Source organism: Astyanax mexicanus, chromosome 16 (genome assembly GCF_023375975.1).
Source record: "Astyanax mexicanus isolate ESR-SI-001 chromosome 16, AstMex3_surface, whole genome shotgun sequence".
NCBI classification, from domain to species: domain Eukaryota; kingdom Metazoa; phylum Chordata; class Actinopteri; order Characiformes; family Acestrorhamphidae; genus Astyanax; species Astyanax mexicanus.
Genome location: NC_064423.1, coordinates 27,552,530 through 27,576,847, shown reverse-complemented (window position 1 = coordinate 27,576,847; position 24,318 = coordinate 27,552,530). Strand labels below are relative to the sequence as shown.

The 24,318-nt window shown below is 38.0% G+C and overlaps 1 protein-coding gene across 3 annotated transcripts in view; it reads right to left on the bottom strand.

Annotated features, from left to right (window-relative positions):
* The window catches only part of fbn2b (fibrillin 2b), a 98,103-nt gene that overhangs the window by 5,246 nt on the left and 68,539 nt on the right, over positions 1-24,318 (bottom strand). For all 3 annotated transcript variants that reach the window (XM_022669855.2, XM_049465481.1, XM_049465480.1), the window contains 33 exons: positions 23,641-23,766; positions 23,396-23,521; positions 22,271-22,393; positions 21,989-22,111; positions 21,328-21,453; positions 21,102-21,224; positions 20,370-20,492; positions 19,888-20,049; positions 19,394-19,462; positions 18,876-19,001; positions 18,220-18,345; positions 17,902-18,051; positions 16,535-16,606; positions 16,264-16,389; positions 15,122-15,247; positions 14,316-14,441; positions 13,634-13,750; positions 13,200-13,328; positions 12,991-13,110; positions 11,908-12,033; positions 11,581-11,733; positions 10,901-10,966; positions 10,505-10,630; positions 9,851-9,970; positions 9,050-9,172; positions 8,074-8,205; positions 7,130-7,255; positions 5,168-5,374; positions 4,369-4,494; positions 3,340-3,462; positions 2,937-3,053; positions 1,922-2,050; positions 617-736 (listed from right to left, as the gene is read on the bottom strand). In XM_022669855.2, the coding sequence (XP_022525576.2) occupies positions 617-736; positions 1,922-2,050; positions 2,937-3,053; positions 3,340-3,462; positions 4,369-4,494; positions 5,168-5,374; positions 7,130-7,255; positions 8,074-8,205; positions 9,050-9,172; positions 9,851-9,970; positions 10,505-10,630; positions 10,901-10,966; positions 11,581-11,733; positions 11,908-12,033; positions 12,991-13,110; positions 13,200-13,328; positions 13,634-13,750; positions 14,316-14,441; positions 15,122-15,247; positions 16,264-16,389; positions 16,535-16,606; positions 17,902-18,051; positions 18,220-18,345; positions 18,876-19,001; positions 19,394-19,462; positions 19,888-20,049; positions 20,370-20,492; positions 21,102-21,224; positions 21,328-21,453; positions 21,989-22,111; positions 22,271-22,393; positions 23,396-23,521; positions 23,641-23,766 (4,113 nt within the window). The remainder of the gene's footprint in view (positions 1-616; positions 737-1,921; positions 2,051-2,936; positions 3,054-3,339; positions 3,463-4,368; positions 4,495-5,167; positions 5,375-7,129; positions 7,256-8,073; positions 8,206-9,049; positions 9,173-9,850; positions 9,971-10,504; positions 10,631-10,900; positions 10,967-11,580; positions 11,734-11,907; positions 12,034-12,990; positions 13,111-13,199; positions 13,329-13,633; positions 13,751-14,315; positions 14,442-15,121; positions 15,248-16,263; positions 16,390-16,534; positions 16,607-17,901; positions 18,052-18,219; positions 18,346-18,875; positions 19,002-19,393; positions 19,463-19,887; positions 20,050-20,369; positions 20,493-21,101; positions 21,225-21,327; positions 21,454-21,988; positions 22,112-22,270; positions 22,394-23,395; positions 23,522-23,640; positions 23,767-24,318) is intronic.

Here is a 24,318-nt window from a genome sequence, read left to right as displayed (position 1 = left end):
TGGAGATTTTCTACTAAAAGTAACATAATATTGGACTAGTCGGACAGACCACTTCAGTTTCTGATTCAGTTTCTCTGATTTTGCTATTTATAGGTATATGTCTGAGTGAAATGAACATTGTTGTTTTATTCTATAAACTACAGACAATAATTTTCCCAAATTCCAAATAAAAACATTGTTATTTAGAGCATTTATTTGCAGAAAATGAGAAATTGCTGAAATAACAAGAGAGAATAGAATAACCCTGGTTTTTAATCACAGTTTTCATGCATCTTGGCATGTTCTCCTCCACCAGTCTTACACACTGCTTTTGGATAACTTTATGCCACTCCTGGTGCAAAAATTCAAGCAGCTCAGTTTGGTTTGATGGCTTGTGATTACTCATGTTCCGCTTGATTATATTCCAGAGGTTGATAAAATTAAAGAAACTTGTCATTTTTAAGTGGTCTTTTATTTTTTTTCTCCAAAACTGTGTGTTTGTGCTCATATTAACATCATATGTGATCTTGGTTTTATGGTGGATTTAAACTGCCTGCAGCTTCACTTCTATAAAATAGCTGTAGTTTTGTAAGCGAGGCGTTTTTGGCTGTAGGAGATGTATGTGAGAGAAACTCACCCACACACTGGTTCCACTGGTAGTGCTGAACGTAACCCTGTGGGCAGCCGCAGCGGAACCCACCCAGCATGTTCTGACAGCCGTGCTGGCATCTGTGGTTACCGGTGCACTCGTCAACATCTGCAGGAGAAAAACATAGATCAGTTAAGTGCCATTAACTGAAATAAAGTTAATTTAATTTTATCACAGGTTAATTTTTATTATTTTCCACTAAATAACATTTTTTCTGACTCAATATAAACAGAAACAGCCTAATGCTGTTCATGAAATATCTATATTCCTATAATGAGTTTATTTTTATTATGTCTATATTATTTAATGGGTGTTTAATGCTACGGTAGCTCATAGTCCTTTTTCTTGGCAGGAGCAGCTTGTTGGATATGGTCAAGGAGTTTTGCTTATGGGTAAAGATGTCCTTTATTAGAATTATAGTATTTTTATATTATTTGGTGTATTGGTGTATTTTAAATTAAACTTTTTTTCTATTTTCTGTTTTGCACAAACCTTTAGTATTCAATGCTAAGCTTATTCAGTGAGAGCACAGCCTCACATGGATTCGATTATGAGTTTTTTTTTAGCTTTAACATTCTGTGAAGCTGAATTTTAAATATTAGGAGAATAAAATAGCTGATGACTCAAGTACTGGTGAATAATCAGTTGTCTTGTGACCTTTTCCTGGCCCACAAGTAAAATATACATACAAATGTTCCATGCAGAGTCTAAAATATATTACATTTGTATTAAATATTGGAATAAAAATCTCTGATTTTCATATATATATTTAAATGTTTGAGTAAAATGAACATTGTTGTTTTATTTTATAAACTACGGACAACATTTCTCCCAAATTCCAAATAAAAATATTGTCATTTAGAGCATTTATTTGCAGAAAATGAGAAAATGCTGAAATAACAAAAAAGATTTCAGAAAAGAGTTCAGAAATCAATATTTGGTGGAATAACCCTGGTTTTTAAACACAGTTTTTATGCATCATGGCATGTTCCCCTCCAGTCTTACACACACTGCTTTTGGATAACTTTATGCCACTCCTGGTGATAAAATTCAAGCAGTTCAGCTTGGTTTGACGGCTTGTGAAACTCATCATTTTAAGCGGTCTCTTAATTTTTCCAGAGCTGTGTATGTAAAATCAAACCATTTGTTAATGACCTGACTACATTCAGTTAAATATTAAAGCTAATATGAAAATTTAATCAAGTTTAAACATGTTCTGGTGAATAAGTCTTTCTTTTTGTTGTTTTTGTGTTTGTTTGCTAAACTTTTCCTGACCCTAGCCGTCAGCTTTACCTTCACACTCCACTCCGGTGCCGTCCAGAGAAAAGCCCTTCTGACACTCGCAGTTGAAGCTGCCGGGGGTGTTGAGGCAGGACGCCCGCGACCCACACACACTCGGCTGGTTCGTACACTCGTTGTTATCTAACAGGTGGAGAAAAAAAGAAACAGGCTTTAAATACACATATTTACCCAGATTAGTGACAAACTCACATTTATCACGGTAAAAAAGTTGTGAAGAAATGAAAAGGAGCTGATCAAGGACCAGTTAAGTCGATATCTCAGTGAAAGTAGTAAGAGTATGATACCACTTTTACATGTCTGGTACTATACCAATATTGCAACATTTAGTGTCTGCAGATACCATAATCAATCATATACCATCCTTTTCCTCGTTTTCTAAGCTGGATAATAATATAAATATAAATAGTACATTTGTTTGATTGCACTTTACATCCTCAAACTGTGAATCAAATATTCTGAAGCTTAGAATACTGGCATGTGCACCTGAACACATGCAGACTTTTAGGATATGAGCATTTGTGTGATAGTCAAATTGGCCATATTGGAATATATATTTTCCTGTTGATATTTCATCCAGTATCAGACTGACACCAATACTATAGCATCAGGATCGGCCTAACCCTTAGTTACTATGATTTAGTTGTATTTTGTATCATGGCTCCCACTTTTCTTAGGCCTTTTCAAGGACATTTTCCAGGACTTCCATTTATGAAGACATACATAGAATGTGCACAATAAGAGCTTAGGAAGTATAAAGTGGCTTTGGTTACTACAATTATTATGCAACACCTAATACTAATTAATATATGCAATCTTAGTGGCTTAATCTTAACTGCTCAACTTTTCCCGAACTCACTATTATGTTCAGACATTTTTTAGACATTTTAAGAACTTTTCTCATTTTCCAGGACTTTCCATGACTGGAAAATTAGTCTTTATATTTACGCAGTGTTGAAGGATACATGGGAACCCTGTATATACTGTATATGTTTGTGTGCACACTCACCAATGCAGGCAGTCTGGTGCTGAGTGAATCCAGAAGGACATTTACAGGTGAAGCCTCCGATGGTGTTCACACACAGGAACTGACAGTTATGTTGCTTGGTGGAGCATTCGTCCAAGTCTAGGTTTAAAAAAATATATACATTTACACAATTTTAAACCATCAAGAACAGACAAAAGGACCAACACATCACTTTATCTGAAAGCTCCACCTTACTGCACAAAATGCTTATGTATTATGTTATTATTTCTGATCACAGATCTGATCTTAAATGGTTATATTTGTAGCAGATTTTTTTTATATATTAACAACCTAGCATTGATCTTAATGTGTGTAAAATTTGTGCCGCAGACAACCAAACTCATGACAACAAGGTTGAAGGTGGTTCAGGGTGATTGAGACTTACCTTTGCAGGTCTTTCCATCTGGCTGCAGGATGTATCCACGGGGGCAAGAGCACAGGTAACTGCCCTCTGTGTTCTTACACAAGAAGTTACATGGCTTAGGAGACTGGGAACACTCATCCAGGTCTGAGAGAGAAAAGAAAAAAACAATGAAACCAAATATCAAAAAACATAACAATCATCAATTACGTGCAAAACAAGCTTAAGGCATACAAATAAAAAAATTTATGAATAAGTTTTGGTTCTAATCACTTACAATTAAATCTTGGGGCTCTATTTTACCAATCTATATGCGAGTCGTCAACTGTGCACTATGTATCTTGATTTAGGGCGTGTCAGTCTGTCTTTGGTATCATAAGGGTGCAAAAAATATGCCTTGCACATTTCAAAATGGGCAAAAGGCATTCACTAATTCTCTTAAATAATTATGGGTGTGTTTTGAGTGTAACATGAAATATACCAATCGGCATGACACTTGCTATTTCCTTTAAGAGCCAGGTCTGCTCTAACTTTGGTGCATTGCTATTTTAATGCTTCTGCACAGGTAATTTACAGGAACAGCAGTGATATTTTATTTTGTATTCTGTTTATTGTTGATGTTAAGGTTGGGTTTGCACACTGTGGCGACTCCTTGCCAAGATATCAATGAACGTCTGACTGGTGAATGTTGTCAGGGTTCAAATCAGACAGTGGCGCACCTGTGTTTTCCTTTGCCAAGCTAGCAATACGCCACAAATTTAGCTGAATTTATAGACATATGGTGAGTGTCAATATATAGATATATTCATGATCGTCTTTGCTATTTTAACAGCACAGACACAAAGTGTGAAAATTGACATGCCTTGTTTAGGGTGTATAATAGGGTCCTTGGTATTTTTGTCAATATGATGTTGATGTAATGTATGGAAAATAATTCTGGTTTCAATTTCTTATTATAGTTTTATGAAACTAAATCATGTGAACAACTACCCGACATGACATGATTGATGTTTGAGATTTAATGATGACTATAAATGAAAGGTGAACCCATACCAATGCAGGACGTCCCGCTGAAGTCGTTTGTGTATCCCACGTTGCAGTGGCAGCGGAAGGAGCCCACGCTGTTGATGCACTGGCCGTTCTTACACAGGTTGGGCAACACCTCACACTCATTAATATCTGGAGAACAAAGAGATCAATTTAACACCATTTTCTTCCTTTACCACAAACATTATCAACTGGTTAAAATCTGATTGATCCTTTTAAATGTAATATAATGCACTTGATATGTTCAAAAGTATGCAGATATCCATACTAATTATTCATTTTAACTTGAAATTTAAGGAGCAGCATTGCTGATACAGCCTGTATAACCTCCTTTAAATAGTACTGCTAATAGAACTGGACACTCTGGAGCTTCTGCACATGACATTAGGTCACCATGCCTAATGCCAAGAGTTGTTTAAAGGGAAATAAAGCCCCCCAGCACAGCACTGGTCTGTGGATCAGTAAAACTCTAGATTCTCCTCACATTGAGAGGTAAATTCTCCAACATTTATTATAAAGCCTTCTAATTAAACCTTATAAATCAGAAGCCATACCACTGCCTACACTTCCTATGGTGTATTAGAATCAGTCAGAAAGACAGTGTGGATCATAACGTATTGATAAAACTAATTAAACTAACAATTATGGAATTTCAAAACTGATGCCATCAAATCCCATCACTATACAGTCCTTTAGAGCAGACTGACTTTTTCCTAAATTAATGTCATTGTTAATTTGTCGTCTTGATTAACGGTTTAAATCCTTATATATAAGAACTCAATTCTAAGCACTCTACTCCACTCACCCCTGCCGTCAGTGGTGTACCCTGGACCCAGAGGACACATCTTCTTGTACTGTACGGTACCAGGCAGCGGACACAGCTCACACTGCGGACCCCAGCCTCGGCCTCCGTTACAGCAGCACTCAGACTTGGTGACGCTGTTGCGGTTAGTGGAGCCCTGCTGGCACATGGTCTGCAGAACCTCAGTGAAACAGAATCCCTGACGATTATCTGAGAGTGGAGAGAAGATGAGAGAGTCAGAGTCAAACAAAGTCTAAGGGTGGAATTTAGGGTGAACTACAAATATCAGACTCACACTGTACAGATATAGTTCAAATAGTTAAAAAAATGTATTGTCAATTATCAACACTTAGAGGTACAGTTAGGGTTAGGTTTATTTTGGTTGTAATAAAATATCAATATATTGTGTTATTATGTTTTGTAATACTCTGTATAAATTCTTAAAAAACACATTATTGATTTTTTTAATTAAAAGTTTACATGCAAAGACTGCTACACTGTAAGTCTTGATGATGAATTGATGTTAGTTACTAAAAGACTTAAAACTTTTAGTTACTATGGCTAAATTGTAAGCTAATTTAATTGATGTATTTTGTTTTATCTGGGGGTACACACGGATGGTGTTAGAAACTGGGGGACATACCCAGTATGCAAATACATGGCGGCAAAAGCCAAAAGAAGAGAGGTCAATGGCAACAGTTGAGTCAATGTGACGACAAATGTTCACATAACTTAAAATAATCCAATTTTATGGATAAAAATGTAAAGGTTTTATTTATTTGGGTTTAGCCTAATTGTGGGTTTACAGTGTAGCAGAGTGTATTTCAGTTTGGGTTGTATTTAAACCAGGACTGCTAGAAAGCAGTGTTACAATCTGTCTTCAGACCCCACTGTTCTAATTGCAAAAAAAAAAAAAAAAAAAAAAGTATATATATATATATATATATATATATATATATATATATATATATATATATACCGGTATATATATATATATATATAGCTTTGTTTTTTTAAATAGGTATTTTTTGCTCTCTCTCTGCACTTGGTATCTTGGTCTCTGTGAGTGTGTTCAGCCCAGATCACATTATTTGTAAACCTATTTAATAAAGATCAGACTAAAATGTATTTTTGGCTCAAATGCATGATCTATTAATATTCATCTCCCTCAAGATTTGATCTCCACTATTAAAATAGATTATATTCTTGATCTTCTACTGCGTTGCTATCCTTTGCTTGTTGTTTTAGAATCATCTACAGCTCTGATCATCATTCCACACACCTAATATTTCATGTGTATTTTAACACTCTTAATTTTCTGACAAATGAAGTCTTTAGAGGGGCATCTTAGAATCATTTTGTACAGTTTACAAATAAAAGGGATTTATTTAACTCTGTGTTGTATGTTGTCTTATTAAGGGTCCAAATTACTACCCACTATGTTCGAAATGTATACACACAGGAAAACTGCCTGTGCTAGAAACACTAGGTGATGGTTGCTGTGTTATCTTGGGTGGTTGGTATGGTGTTATTAGATGGATGCTATAGTGTTGCAAGGTGAATTGTGTGATGTTTTAAAATATTACTGTGGAGGTGCCTAGTATCTAATGTAAATGCTTCAACTATAGGCTGTCAGGTGGTTGCTCAGGTCTTGTTAAGTGGTTCCTATGGTGTTACTAAGTGCTTGTTACACAAGTGTAAATACAGATAGGGATGTCCTCTGTTCTGTTCTGTTCTGTTAGGTAATGATGTTCTGGGTGGGCTGTGGTTGGCTTAATTTGTGAGTGGTGTCTTTAAGAGGTCACACAATTAAGAATCGCCATATGCTGCCATGTGCTCAGGCTCGTGTGTGAGTGCACGGCGTTTGTGTGTGTGTGTGTTTTATAGTGAAACATATGTGCAGCTCTGCATGAGTGAACGTGCTCCAAGTCCTTCAGCTGCGTCCTGCAGGCTGCTGTCTCTTACCGATGCACTCGGTGCCGGTGGCGCTCGGCTCGAACCCTTCACTGCACTCGCAGCGGTAACTGCCCACGGTGTTCACACAGCGGCCGTTCTTACACAGACCCGGCTTAGTGCGGCACTCGTTCAGGTCTGCCAAAGGAGACGTGCAGAGGAGGAGTGTGAAGGAGGGAGGGAGAGAGAAAGAGAGAGAGAGAGAGAGAGAGAAAATAAGAGAAAATATGAGTGGGAGAGCAAATGTGGAATAAAGAAAGAGAAGTGAGAGAAGTAGAAAGATTCAGTGCATAAGTGAGGTACAGAAAGAAAAAACGTGATACAGAACAGGAGATTATAAAGCAAAAAACAGTGTGAAATGAGAGATAGAAAAAAAAAACAAAAGAAAGTGTAAGAGAGGATGTAAAAATGCACAAAAGATAGTGAAGCGGAGTGAAAGAAAGAAAAAAGAAAGAAAGAAAGAAAGAAAAAGCAAAAAAGTATGTGAAGAGTGGGTGGCAAAGGTGAAGAACAAACAGCGAAAAAAACAAATAGATAGAGAGAATAAAGAATAGAGTGTTTGGGTGGATGGGCAAGAGAGAGAATGAAGAAAGACGAGAAGATCCAGTGATTGAGTGACAGAAGACAGAGAGAGAGAGAGACAGACAGAGAAAGAGAGTTAGAGTAAGTGAGAGTCAGAGAGAGTGAGTGGGCGAAAGATTGGAAAAAAAAAGCAAAAAGAGAGGGATCAAGTGATAAAGGGAGGAAGCGAAAGAAAGAAAGAAAAAAACAGAGAAAGAGACAGCATTAAATATCAGTGGAATAAGTTTTATATTACATAACAACAGAGAGGCTATTATTAGACCTGACTTTAACTATTTACACAAAAGCTGCTTTAAACATAACTGTAGAGAATTTCATAAGTGTTGCCTTCTTAATACACAAATACACACACACACACACGCATAAACACTCACCCATGCAGCCTTCTCCATCAGGACGGCGGGTCATGCCAGGGGGACAGATACACATGAAGGTGCCGATTAGGTTTTTACAGGCCATTCCTCGACTGGCACAGTCATCTAATCCCTCTGTACACTCGTCCTGATCTACAGGGGGAAGAGAGAAAGAGTGAGAAAGAGAGAGAGAGAGAGAGAGAGAGAGAGAGAGAAACAGAGAGAGAGAATATACTTTTACATTCTGTTTATATATATATTATGAATATTATCTCTTCATAACAGTCGTTTTGTACTTTGTATGTACAGGGGTTGGACAATGAAACTGAAACACCTGGTTTTAGACCACAATAATTTATTGTGGTGACGGACAGTTCTGGTGGAAACAGGAGAGGTGAGTTGCACACTGAATTCTGCCACAATACAATCCAGGTTAGCACCCGAACATCCCTTTCAGACAGCTTCCTCTTACAGCGTCCACAGTTAATCCTGTTGGATGTGGTTCGTCCTTCTTGGTGGTATGCTGACATTACCCTGGATACCGTGGCTCTTGATACATCACAAAGACTTGCTGTCTTGGTCACAGATGCTCCAGCAATTTGTCCTCTTTTGAACTCTCATATGTCACCCATAATGTTGTGTGCATTGCAATATTTTGAGCAAAACTGTGCTCTTACCCTGCTAATTGAACCTTCCACCAGGCTGCTCCAATTTAGCCACGAAACCACACTAAAATGACAGATGTTTCAGTTTCATTGTCCAACGTAGTCCAATACTTATATATTTATATATATATTAATATTCATATTTCCCCTTGTTTGCCAGTTTCATGGTTCATGCTTTCTAAAAGTTAAATATACAACTGAGCATTTTCCAATTAAAATATTCAAAAACACATTTTTCCACAGAATTTGATAAATATTGGACTAAGTGTATAAAGTTGAGGAAAGTGTGTGGGATGGTCTCATTATCAGCTGCACTGGTTATTGTTTCTCACCTCGGCACATCCTCTGATCATCCCTCAGCACGTAGCCAGCAGGACACATACACTCGTAGGAGCCGAATGTGTTCACACAGCGGAATGCACACAGCAGAGGGTTCAGCGAACACTCATTAATATCTGTGAGAGTAAGGGGTACATACACACCATCAGACAAGAAAAAACACCCACCAATTAATTAACAGGAATCATGTGTGCAACTCTATTTATTACAGTTTGTTGAGCTATTTTTCTGTGGTCTGCTTCAGAATCTCAATTAATTTACACTCCCTTTTGAATGCTGAAATCATCTGAATTTAAAACAGATAAAATTACTGAGAAATCATTATAGTCTGGGGCAGTATTCAGGTATTAAGGTATTAAGTTTACACTACACACAAAGCAAAAACGTCTTAGAAGTCTAAATTCTGTATAATTTAGCTTGTCAACAACTGAATGTGCAAAGCTGTCCAAAAGGGGCAGTCTAATTGTGTATTTACTGCATTGAATTACACTTCCCAACTGTAAAAATACCAATTTTCACGTAACTCTGCTTTAAGGTTGGGATTTAACTGCATGGTTTTATTATCATGTCAGGATCTTTCATGAACAATATGCTCATGTTTTGTATGAAATGATTTTCACAGGCTATTTTAAAACATAATCCAAAACAGCTTGCATATTGCCTGTGTTAACTATGTTCATATTTCACTACAGTGTAAAGCGTTTAAATTAATCCAGTTAAATCAGATCACAGAGAAATCTGTGACTGAATGAATGAATAAATGAATGAATGAATGGTAATCTAGAGTTACTCACCTTCACAGGTCATCATGGGCCCAGGCTCGAATCCTTCCTGACAGGAACACTCGAATCCTCCCACCACATTAGTGCAGGTTCCATTACCACACGGGTTTCCAATCGAACACTCATCCGTATCTGAGGGTAAGAAAATGTAAGTAAGAGGCATTATAGCAACCCTTAATACAGGGGTGGGCAATTAACTGTTTTGAACAATGGAGTGTAATAGGATGAAGTGCTACGGACAAGTAGCTCTCCAGCCCAGATGGTTGTTGAACCCAATTGCAGAACAGTTAATTCAAAGCAGGTAAAGCCAAGAAGAAAGGAATATATATATACACATATAAACACACTGGTTGCGGTCCAATACACTACTGCTGCCCCAGCTAGTGAACTGGGACGCAGCTAAGGAAAAATGCCCTTATAAAGAGATAGGAAGCCCTAGAATGAGCTTAAAGTCACGCTGACCGCGACAGAGAGACAGGAGAGGAATGTAAATAAAAGCTCACCAGAGAAGCATTTCTATTTTTTTTTTCATTATTGTGCATTATAGTTCAAACAGATGTTTCATGCTGGCGGGCTGCCTATTGTTGGCCCCTGCCTTAATATGTATGTATGGATAAAGTTTTATGCTATTAATATGGGTATGTCTATGTGTGTGTGTCAACATACCAACACAGTTGACCCCTGTGTAGTCCAGGTTGTAGCCGAATGGACATTCACAGCGGAAGGAGCCGTCTGTGTTTATACACATTCCGTTTACACAGATGCCAGGGTTATCCAGACACTCGTTCATATCTGTACAGTACAGATAGAGAGAAAGAGAAAGAGAGAGTCATCAAACTGAACAAAAAGGAGTTTTCCAAAAAGTCTCCAGTGTTTAATACCTCAAAGAGAATTGTTTCCTATATTATGATTAAAATCACTTCATTACTGTTACAAGCTGGAACGTTTTACATTTAAGACTAAAACTCTAAAGCTGATTTGTGTGTTTCTGTGTGTGTGTCTGTGTGTACAGTCTCTGCAGCATATTTGAATAGCAGGTTGTGTACTGTAAAGTAGTCTCACCCTCTCGACCGTCTCCTGGTCCAGGCAGCGTTCCATGACCGTAGGGACACAGTGCATTAAAGCCAGCTGCAGAAGGACAGAAGGACACAGGATGAGAAGACACAAACATCACACTTTCGAGAGACTGTTTTAAACAAGTCTGTACTGTTTACAGCTTACCCTTCAAATTATTTATAGCAGATACTGAATAATTCAGATTTACAGATATAGAAAAACTAAATAACTATATATAGTAGATAGTGAACAGTTCAATTCAAAACAAATACAATATCTTTTAGTGGATACTTACTATTTCAAATCAGATGCTAAATAACAGAACATGCTGCATAATTTACATTAGATACTCAATAACTCCAAGCAGATAACCAATATAGTATAGTAAATACTGAATACTAATTAAAAGGATACACCATATTTTTGGTTAATACTGAATAAGTCAAAACTGATACTCAATATCTCATAGTAGATACTCAAAACTTCATGGCAGTAACTCTAAATATTTCACAGTAGATACTGAAAATATATACTATACACACTTCTAATAACTTACAGTAGAGACTCAACAATACATAGTAGATTCTAAGTAATTAAAAAAGGTTAATAACTGTAATATAAATGCAGTAAAACAACAGCACAGCATTTATTTTATCATTTCAATAATGTGTCTGTGTATGTCTCACCCTCATTCTCGCGGGGGCAGAGTTCACAGGGGTCACCCCAGCCTTCTCCAGGCATCTTGCTGCAGCAGCACTTTGCCTTGGTGGTGTTCAGAGCTTTGGGTACGGAGCATTTTCCAGCCTCGAATCGTGTGAAGCAGAAACTCTCCCGCGTATCTGAGAGAAGAGACACAAGATAAAACAACAGCTCGACTTACACTCACTGATCTCCCAAGCTCAAATCCTACATATCAACAGCTGTCAATGCCAATTATATACGTCATAATGACATAATTGTGTGTGTGTGTCTTTTGAAAGCAGTCTATGCTGGGAACAGTCTGCTGAACTTACCGAAGCAGCGGCGACCGTTATCAGACAGAACGAAACCGGGCTGACAGATACACTGGAAGCTCCCTGGGGTGTTAATGCAGGTGCCAAACTGACAGATGTTGGGTTCAACCTCACAGTCATTAATGTCTGAAAAAAGGAGAGAGAGAAATAGAGAGAGAGAGAGAGAGAGAGAGAGAGGTTCATGTGTTATAGGCTGTGTGTAGTGTGAAGATAAAGGTTAAAAAACATGACCCAGAGGAGACCGCTAAACAGATGGAACAGGTCACTGTGGGACGAGTATAGAGGAGATGGTCAGTGGTCGTGTGTATGTACAGTATGTGTGTGTGTGTAATCTAAATAATCCTGCAGATTTTTCAATGGTGAGGTGGCTTTAAGGCAAGCCCTTGGGATGTTAAACTGTCAAAATGCCTGAAATGAAGCCCACGATTAAAAATTGTACACACACGACACACGACAATCTGTTCATCTTGGTGCTGATCAAGTGCCTCCACATGTGGATTCATTGGTTGTCTCCACCAAGACAATAATGGGACTCATCACTGAAGATGACCCGCTGCCTTTCTGCTTTTGTACTGGTAAAGACAACAATCTAAACTAAAGCAGAAGAATTTCTGAGTGGAGAAGAAATATTGTGTTTAATGGTACCAGTGTGCTGGAACGACCATCTTCCGGCCACGTCACACGTCTTTACGTAGTTACGTCACACGTACAGAGGACCCTTAAAGAGGATCCGGCTCAGTTTTACTGAATGCGAGCGGCTGGTGGAGCAATGGAGACTTCAGAAGGGGAAACTCAGAGCTTATTCACTCATAGTGAAAACAAAATGTGTTGTTAAAGTGAAGTTTCTGAATGAGCGTGCTCTCTCTCTCTATTTGTGACTGAACATAACCTGGAATCGGATTCATCCTCTCTAAAAGGAGACCGCATCACACCCGCCCAGTTTAAAAAGATTTTTCCGCATCCTCTGTGCAATTACTCATTTTCACCAGACAGGGCCCTAAATCCCACAACTTACAGACATCAGTTTTAATGCTGCATCAAATGCTAAACACAGCTACTACATCTCTGTGTAACGTAACTCACCAATACACTGGTCATTCTGCACAGCGTAGCCTGGGGGACAGATGCAGCGGAAGGAGCCTACCAGATTCTGACAGGTACCAGGAGAGCAGGTGCCAGGGAACGTCACACACTCATTTACATCTGGAGAAAAAGCAGTTTATTAGTAATTATGAACTCAATGGATCCCTGTATGGGGGAATTTAAAGACATTAAAAAGTCACAAGTCTTACCTGCACAGTTCTTATTATCAGGGGTGAGCTCATAGCCTTCCTGACACAGGCACTGGAAGGAGCCCAGGCTGTTGATGCACTGACCATGTCTGCAGACCTGACCGGACAGTGTAGTGCACTCATCCACATCTACACACACAGAGAAAACACAGTGATAAGCAACAAACAAGGGCACAGAGTGTCACTGATGTGAAGCACCACTCTTCTAAAGGGCTTAAAGCTACTCAAGTAATAATAAAGTCTACTAAATGGAATATTACAGTATAAAAATGTGATAAATTCTTGTTTCAATTATATCCTTTTTGTTACAGGTAATTGTTTCATAACAATGCCTAGTTAAGTGTGGTTGAAAACGTCACTGTATATTGTGTTACGGATGTATAGTGTTAAGCAGTGTTAGTCTGAGTCTGGAGAGGACATTAATTAAGACTTACCCATGCAGTCGTTGTTGTGTGTGAGCTCAAAGCCAGGGAAGCACAGGCAGTTATAAGAGCCCACAGTGTTCTTACATGTTCCGTTACCACACGGCTGCCTCTCACACTCATCAATATCTGTCAAAACGAGTGAGAGATACAAAGAAAGAAAGAAACAAAGGGAGTGATTAACTCTCCTAGGTGCATGATGCACTCTTTAAGTTCAAGTCCAAATGCAAAACGCATGTAAATAAATACAATAATCAGTGTAGCAATTTTTGTATGATTTGATAATCACTCAACATAAGAGAGAATGTAAAATGAAGCACTACAAATACTACTATATTGGCATACCTACCGAAATATTACATACCTACCATCAGACCAATTAATAAACTACAAAAATATTATGCTGTATTTTTACAAACAATTATCACAACAAAATTATGTCATATTAAGAATACTGATATGTTGTAAATCTTTTGCTTATTTTATCAATATAGTGAATCCCTAATTCACACCATATAAGTGTTTAAAAGCAAAACAAATGTTTTATGTTGATTAAAATTTGATAACATGATTTGAATTATTGTGCAGATAGTTGCAGGTAAAAATATATAAAATCTAAATATAGTTCTAATAAAACTCAGAAAGTATATTAAAGGCATGTGTGCGTTATTTGACGTCAAAGACACACACTTACCCATGCACATGGTCTGGTCGGCTGTGGCCTTGAAGCCGTTGTGGCACAGACAGCGGTAGCTGCCCTGCATGTCGATACAGTCTCCATGGCTGCACACATTGGGCTTTTCCTTACATTCATTACGATCTGTAATAAACACAACATACTTCACAACATCAATATTCAGCACAACAAGGGGTCATCTTTAATAAAAAACAAAGGGGCTGTACGAGGGTCTATATTTCAGATCTGTACACAATGAGAAATTAAATAAATAAATATATATATATATTTTTAATCCCATTTTCTTCCTTAATTTACACATCTAATTACCCAACCCACTCATTGGGACTACCCCTATCACTAGTGATGCCCCAACACCAGGAGGGTAAAGACTAGCACATGCCTCCTCCGATACATGTGAAGTCAGCCACCGCAGCAACTCGGTTCCGATACATCAGCTTACAGACGTCTTGTGCTGAGCGACATCACCCTTTAGAGTGATGTGGGGAGAGAGTGCCATCTACCCACCCAGAGAGAGCAAAGCCAATTGTGCTCTCTCAGGGCTCCGGTAGCTGATGGCAAGCTACATAAACAGGATTCGAACCAGCACTCTCCTGATCATAGCGGCAGCGCCTTGTGGTCCGCTGCTATTATTATTATTATTATTATTAATATTTTTATACTAATTATATAATTTGGCAGATTAGGAGTAATAAGAGGCTGGTTTGGATGTGCAGTTAAACTGTATTTGCAGTCGTTCTGCCTTCCCCCCCGTCTGTGTGTTAGATGGTACGTCCTGAGCGGCTGTGGAAGGCAGGACTCACCCACGCAGGCTCCGCTGGGGGACAGCTTGAAGCCGGGTGAACACTCGCAGCGGTAGCTCCCGGGAATGTTGATGCAGTTGGCATTCCGCTGACACAGGTTATCCCCGCTGTTACACTCATCGATATCTGGAAGAAGAAAAAAAGACAGTGAAAAAAAGAAAGAAAGAAAGAAAGAGAGAGAGAGAGGAAGGAGGGGGAGGGGGGGTGTAATCTGTCAGTACAGCTGTAAATGTCCTGCAGAAAAGCACTGAGAGGTAATAGATCAGCAGAGCAGCCCAGGGCACTGTGAGCTTAAACAACAAATTAAAAAGCTCTAGCTGTCACTGCACACTCCGATAAGACCTGTGCGTGTGTGCGTGAGTGTGTGTGCGTGTGTGTGTGTGTGTGTGTTCATTTAGGTGTAAGTTTTTTTTGTGAGTTTTTGTGGGAATGTGTTTATGTGACAGTAAATGAGTTTTGATTTCTCATATTTTGTATGTTTTTCTTTAAACTCCATATTTGTGTTTGCTTGTTGTTTATTTCATAAGAAGCTTTTCTTTTCTTTCACTCTTTCTTTATCTCTTTATCAGTTTCTTTTCTTTCTTCATTAGGATTAGTGTTTGTTTGCCTCTTTGTATCTTTCACTAAGAGCCTATTTTTGTTACTTCCTTCCTTCCCGTCTTAATTCCTGAATTCCTTCCTTCCTTCACCCTGTTTTTCATGTTTTTTCTTAATTCTTGTGCCACATGTTTACTTGTGTCTTTCTTTCTTTCATTAGGAGTTAATATTTCCTTTTTTTAATTAGGTTTTCTTTTGTTAGGAGCTCTGTTTTCATATTTTTTTTCTTTCTTTCCTTTATTGGTATCTCTGTTTTTGTTTGTAGATCTGTTTTTGTTTGTTTGTTTCTCTTTTTTGTTTTGTACAAGCTCTGTTTGTGTTATTTTTCTATTTCTTTTGTTAGTAGTTCTTTCTCTTTTTCATGGTTTCTGATCCACACTGGCTTTAATATTAACAGCTTTTAATATATTCTCAGCAGTTACGAATAAAGCTGTCGCTGCCCAGCTGAGTGATACATGTGGGGAGATTAACAATATAACAGCTTTTCAATCAACTAGACAATCAGACTAAGTGGTGTGCACATGTTATTAATGTGTGTGTTGTACCTTCACAGATGAGCAAAATGTTGTTGTAACTGAAGCCCATAGGACACTCGCAGCGGAAGCTCCCGATCTGATTGATGCACACTCCGTTGGCGCAGATCCCTGGGATCTCCCGGCACTCATCGATATCTGAATCATCATACACACACACACACACACACACACACACACACACACACACACACACACACACACACAGACCATTAAAAGAGTGTCTGAAGGAAAGTGGTATCTGTATAGATCCTGGTTGGAGGTGAAGTGATGAATGTCTTACCGATGGGTTTTCCAGTGTGAATATCAATGATGAAGCCTGGAGCCTGATTACCACACAGGAGCTGATACTCAGCTACACAAAACACACACACACACACACAACCATTAGTGTAACTGACAAAATATTCACTGTTCAAAAGTTTGGAATCACCTGTCATTTTAATATACAGCTCTGGAACAAATTAAAAGACCACTTTAGTTTCTGAATCAGTTTCTCTGATTTTGCTATTTATAGGTAGATGTTTGAGTAAAATGAACATTGTTGTTTTATTCTATAAACTACAGACAACATTTCTCCCAAATTCCAAGTAACAATATGCCATTTCGAGCATTAATTTATAGAACATGAGAAATGGCTGAAATTGCAAAAAAGATGCAGAACTTTCAGACCTCAAATAATGCAAAGAAAACAGGTTCATATTCATCAAGTTCTAGGAGTTTAGAAATCAATATTTGGTGGAATAACCCTGGGTTTTAATCATAATTTTCATGCATCTGGTGCTTAAATTCAAGCAGTTCAGTTTGGTTTGATGGCTTGTGATCGTCCATCTTCCACTTGATTATATTCCAGAGGTTTTCAATTTAGTAAAATCAAAGAAACTCATCATTTTTCAAGTTGTCTCTTATTTTTTCCAGAGCTGTATACATTTCACAGATGTCCAAAATGGCAACTTTAGAAAACAAAGAAAAAACAATATATAAAAAATCCAAGTAATTCTAAATTAAATTCTGATACACTATAAAGAACAACTGCCAAATTTAAATAATGTCAAAATGTAAAAAAATGACAAAAATATAGACACAAGGTTTTTGCAGGACAGCAACAAAATATTAATTTCAGATACATGTAATACAATGTATTATATAAAGCAATAACTACACTGTATATACAGAGGTATTGGGACACAAGTTCATTGATTGTCTTTTTTTAAATCAAGATTATTAAAATAGTTTCCCCTGCATTTGTTGGAGTATCATTAGGCATGGTGCCAATATGTGCCAATGTTTTATGTATATCTGCTCTAGAAAGTTTTTTTTCTGTTGCCAGTTCTTCTCTACAGGTAGTAGAAAAGTAGTGTGTGTATATGTATTTGTTATCAATGGAGGCAATGTAAAATGACTAAATGTGTTCATTACAAACACTACACCAAACAGTCATAGTTTCTAATGATAGTTATAGTTTTGCTTTCTGATTTAGAACTACTGTGTAGGTATTATTATTTTAATTATTAGTTTTAGCATTAGTTTTAACATTTAAGATAACATTTCTCTATTAATACTACACATTAACGCAGTGTGGCCTTATATCACATAAAGTGTTTTAAAACATATATATTTAGAACATATATATTGTTTAAACACACTCACAGGTAGCTGGAGTTGGACAGGCTTCACAGGGTTTGTTCCAGGCCTTCCCCACATTATAAGCACAGCAGCACATTTTCTTGGTCATGTTGAAGGATAGCTCGTTCTCACAGGTGTCGTTAAAGTTCCGGTAGCACACACTCTTCCTCATGTCTGCAATTAAAAAACATGATTACAGTTTTTGCATTGCTTTAAAATGTGTCTGTAAACGTTAGAGACAAACTTTATAGCCAATCTCTAAGACGTATTCTGTTGTAACTGGTGTTTCTGTGGTTGTGTAAACGTTTTCCAGCTCTTCAGAATGCCGTAGATATGCTTTACCCATGCAGTTGTTTCCTCCGTTGACCTGCATGTACTCTGGGGGGCAGACGCAGGTGTAGTTGCCCAGGGTGTTGTAGCAGGTTCCTGGACCACAGATGCCAATGTGGGCTGTGCACTCGTCAATATCTGGAGGGGCAGAATCACATTCAGTTCAGCCAGTGGCATTAAAAAATCATAACAAAGATAGTTTACAGCGTACACACTGCATAACACTGAAATTATTTGGGTTAAACAATTGCTAAAACCTGACACTTGTACATATAAATGTTGACTCACGTTGCCTAGTATTGAACTACACAGCATTTTAAATGGAGATTCTTTTTCATTAAAAGAAAAATATAGTCTATGACTAGGTTTAATGCCCCTGTACAAGAAACTGTCCCATAGTATTTTAACTTTAAGGCTAAAGATTTATACTTTTACATAAGTAGTAGACTATAATGGTAAAAAGGTGTATGCTTATTTATAATGGTCACCCAACATATTTCAAAACACTTATAGTCCCCTCTATGAGTTCTACTTTTATGAAGCTAGCCTCACTTAAAATGACCCAAAAACAAAGGCGTTCTCTTCCCAGGCCTCATTCTGTGCACTGTGTAAATTAATGGAACACTGTGGCAGAGGTCAGTGGGCCGGTTTGGCTGGACTTGTCTCACCTTCACAGATGCGCGTCTCCTCATTCAGGTAATAACCTGCTGGACACTCGCACTGAAAACTGCCAAAGGTGTTCACACAGTTACCGCCCTGGCACAGACCCGGCAACTCCTGACATTCATCAATATCTGAGAGAGGGAGAGAGGAGGAGAGAGATAGAGATAGAGAGAAAGAGAGGGGGGGAGAGAAAGAGAGAGATAGAAGGAGAGAGGGAGGTCGTTAATGCACACATTGGAGCATAAACTGCAAATCCATTAGCTATCAACAACAATTCCAACCATGACAAGGGCACAGCACACTCTCTCTCTCTCTCACACACACACACACACACACACACAAAATGATACACACAAGCTAATATGGCAAGGACAGTACGGCTGCACAAATAAACAAACACACACAGAAATGGCAAGGGCAACAAGACCATGCACTCACATACACACACACACAGTTACACACACACAGTTACACACACAAACACACACACACAGACAGACACTGCCAGCAGCAGGGTTCTTACCCTCCAGGATGACTGTGATGGGGTTGGGTCTGAAGCCCTCTCCTCCAGGACACAGAGTTTTATACTCGGCTGAAAAAAAGAAAACATTCATGATATAATAAATGTTCCAATATTTATAAATGCATAAATATTAGATTCTGCAAAACAATTAAATGACAACAGTTCTGTATAAAGCAGTGCACTACATCCATTCAAACAGGTATCCGTTGTTTCTAATACAGAAACTATTCTAATGATGAATAAATTTAAAAAACAAAAATCTGAAAGGGTTAAAAAAAAAGCTTTAGGGTTAATTATATTAATGCTAAGTGTGGCAGTAGTTTGGTTAAAAGACACTTGTGGACCTACGTGCAGGTTTATGGGGTAAATACTGACTATGTAAGCAGTTTAAAAGTAGTCATGTTCAGTTCTCAACCTCACTCCAGTTACTACTCATTATTAAAAGTTTTGAGACACTATATGTGTAAGTATGTGGATGTGTGTACAGGACATACTGGAGTTCACAGGGGGGCAAAGTTCACAAGGGTTTCCCCAGGCTCCTCCCAGAGAGCAGCAGCAGGACGCTCGGGTCACGCCCACTCCGATTTCAGCGCTACAGGAGATTCCTCCGTCACCACGATCCAGTGTGTCCAAGAAACAGTTGCCCACCCGGGTGTCTGCAGAGGGAGAAAGACAAGAGAGACAAAAAGAGAGAGAGAGTTCAGTCTAGATTAGTCTCTTTCTTTAAAATAAAAAAGCCTAATCCTGTCTATGCACTTCTATTTTATGTTGTTGTTGTTGTTAATTTCAGTCTCATCTTTGGCCCCGCCCAGTCTTATCCCAGCCACCTGTGTCAACTCTGTAGCCCCGCCCACTCATTAATATCCCCATGTGTTCCATGTCCATGTTCTGTGTTCTTGTACCCCAGTGAAACTTTTAATTAAAAGTCTTCTCTAAGTGTATTTTTAAATTTTTCCCTTTTTTAGTTCATACTCACCCACACAGCCCACTCCCGTGGGATTCAGCTCAAAGTCTGCAGGACAGTTACACAGGTAGCTGCCAGGCATGTTCACACACAGCCCATTAATGCAGTTCACTGGGTCAGCACACTCATTGACATCTGATAGAAAAAGAGAAAGAAAAATAAATGAAATTCTGACATTAAAATAAGAAAGGTTTCTTGAAGGTTTCAAGAGCTTTCAATAAGAACAACTAGATACCATATATTAGAAATGTGCATTATGTTTATAAGTCTGTGGATAAAAAAAGTGATTACAAAAAAAGTATGTCTGTGCTGGACAAATCTGAGGTGTATGTTTGTATGCGATTAAAGCAAAAATGGTGGTGTAAACATCAGACCTCAATTCTTGAAAAAATATGAAGGATTTTGTCATGAAATGCAATTGTCATTTGTCATTGTCATTTAAATGACTTTTTACATTATTACATTATCTTTTTTGAGGGTAAGCACATATAACAAAAATCAATGCTATACAGTATTATGATTAATACTACTTACATTGTTATAGCAAAAACACTAAAAAACACTAAACAATAATACACAAAAAATGTAGAGGACCTACTTATATAGTACAGAAATATAAACAATAACACCATTTACTACATTATTAATTATCAACCACACTGATTTTGGATCCTTTAATGCAGTAAATGTGAATTACACAGTATGCACAGATCAGTGCTCTCCAAACTCCATCACTCTCCTCACCTGTACAGTTTCCTCCACTGCGGTCCAACTCATATCCATCGTCACACACACACCGGAACATCCCCGGCAAATTCTGGCACGATCCAAACACACAGATGTTCTGGAAGTTGCACTCGTCAATGTCTGTGTGTGAAGAAAGATAAAGAGTGAGTCAGTGATTCTAAAAAGACTAAGACAAATCTATAGAAAGAATGAAGAGCAGTGAAAGTACTGTATGTGTGGGTACCTTGACAGGCCTTGGTGTCCTCAGTGGGAGTGAAACCCATCTCACACTCGCAGCGATAGCCTCCAGGTGTGTTCAGACACTGACCGTTCTCACACAGGTTCACATTCTCTGCACACTCATCCATATCTTACAGAATAAAAAGTACACAAATATATATATAAGCATTATATATAACAAAGTGCTGATGTTGTGCAAAACCTTGCATTTTCAATTCTGCATTTGTCACTTCATATAGTGTGAGTTTTTTTCATTGTGTTACAATTGCATTAAGAAACTGACCAATAGAAAATTGCTCCAAAATGACTTTTTACATTGACTTTTATTTAAAGTTCAGAATGTTTTTCCTTTTGCTTTAAAGTGAACCATTTAAAATTCAAGTATTTTGCATGCAATTTTAAATGTTTCAGCTATTAAAATAAATAACAAATACATTAATTTTTGCTTTCAAACATGCATGTATGCCAATGTCTGAACAACTCAGTACTGCAGTAGCTGCATAAATACACATATAATATATATACTACTATTGATAATGACCAATTCAGTACTACAGTACTACCAAACGTCCAAGTGGAATCATGCAACATAGCTTTATTAATAATCACAAACATGTAAATCAACAAATAAAACAACTAAAAATTTAAAAAGTGTATTTGTATACCAGAGCAGGAAAAGCCGTCTCCATTGAAGCCCTCTTTGCAGGCACAGCGGTAGGATCCCGGAGTGTTCACACAGTTAGCATTAGGGTTACAGCTGTGCTCCTCTGTGGAACACTCATCCAGATCTGAACAAACAGAGCAAACAAAGGTCAGACTAAAGAATACAGATTAATATATTATAATATGTCTACACTGATGACCAGTAAACGCAGCAAATTAAACTTATAAACTAATAATTAATTCATTAAGATTAATTCATCAGGGTCCCAGGAGGTTTTACTCACCCACACACTTGATGCCATCTCCCACCCAGCCGTCTCTGCAGCGGCATTTGAAGCTTCCAGGAACGTTAACGCAGGCAGCATGCATGTCACAGTTATGAGCTCCAATCTCACATTCATCAACATCTAAACAACAAGATAAGAGAAACAACCATCATTCAACAACCCTGCTTAACATTTTAAAGCCAATAGAATCTTAATGCAAATCTTATGAACTACTTTCAGATTTAAAATCAATTTCATAGGCCCTAAAATAGAACCCTGTGGGACTACACAAAATACAATAAATAGGGTTTAAGCTGTTAAAAAAAAGAGGCTTAAAGTCAGGGGTGCACAACCTAGTTTTGGAAACTGGTCTTTGCCTAGTAATAAGCTGATTTGCTGTGTCTGAGTTGAGCAATTGCCAAACTTTAAAGAGCCACTAAATCCATATTTAGCCATTAAATCATATTTTTTTATATTATAATATGTTCATTTCAAGTAATTAAACATACTAGTCCTGCTTAAAATGTTTAACCTTTAAAAAACAACCTTTACTTGCGCCCTATATGTGTAAATGATGTGTCCGCATACTTTTAGACAATATGCAGGTCAGTCAATCAATAATACTACCCACCCTCCTGCTGACATCCAACCATCTGAATCTCACTGCTATAAAAGGCACACTGCTGCTGCTGCAGCTCAGCCAATCAGCTCTCCCTCCTGCCCTGCCTCTAAACCCATACATCACCCAGTGCCCCTCCAAATGTTTTAGTGGAGTCAGCTAAAATCAGATGGTTTAGTGCCCCTTTAAGCTCTGAAGCAGTAAACATCTGTGCCAAGACCCCACAAAAAGCACCAGGCAGATCTTCTCAGAGAGTCTCATCAGGAGATTCATAGATGCACTTATTACAGTAACTTATTTACTAATTGATATTAAAGGCCAGTCCTATTAAGGAGGATGCACTTCTTTCTTTTATGCCTGTAAAAATGTGATGCCACTTAAAATTGACCTTTATTTTCTTTTAAATCTTTAAATATGCTAAAGACAATATGCTGTAGGAAACCACTGCTCAAGAATACAGCCATATGGATAGGCAGCCCCCCCCTCTACACACACACACACACACACACAATCACAACACACACCTGTACAGCCGGTGGAGCCCTTCTTCACAAAGTAGCCCAGCTGGCAGTGACAGATGAAGGAGCCCTTGGTGTTCTCACAGTCGCCATGAAGACAGATGTTGGGGTTCAGGTCACACTCATTGACATCTGGAGAAACACACACAAACAGACACACAGGTGAGTTTTTAACAGCATGAGAGAGGCGGAGCATATGTATTGTATTGTTTGTGTTTGTGTGAGTCTGAAGAACAGGAGTGTTTTCTGACCTTCGCAGGTTCGCATGTCCATGGTGGACATAAAGCCATCAAAGCAGAGACAGCGATACTCTCCCGGGATGTTCGTGCACTGACCACCGTCACAGATGTCAGGGGTGTCCTCACACTCATCGATATCTGTAGAGACAAAACACAACAAGTGTGTTACGTATACGTATATTTACATGTGTTTTAAACATATAAGACATATAGGGCATTATGAGGGGAATATTATATATACAATATAGGTTTTGACAACTATATGAGACATTTTATTAAATGTAGGTGCATAATACTGTATGAGGCATTCTATATATACAGCTCTGTAAAAAATAAGAGAACACTTAAAAGGTTTTTTTTTATTTTACCAAATTGAAAACCTCTGGAATATAATTAAGAGGACAATGGATGATCACAAGCCATCAAACCAAGCTGAACTGCTTAAATGTTCTGCAAATAAATGCTCTAAATGACTATTTTTACTTGGAATTTGGGAGAAACTTTCTCAGCAGTTTATAGAATAAAACAGCAATGTTCATTTTACTCAAACATCTACCTATAAATAGCAAAATCAGAGAAACTGATTCAGAAACTGAAGTGTTCTCTTAATATTTTCCAGAGCTGTTGTTATGGTTATGTATTGCATATAGCAACGTATATATACAGTATACAGAACTTATGGAACGCATA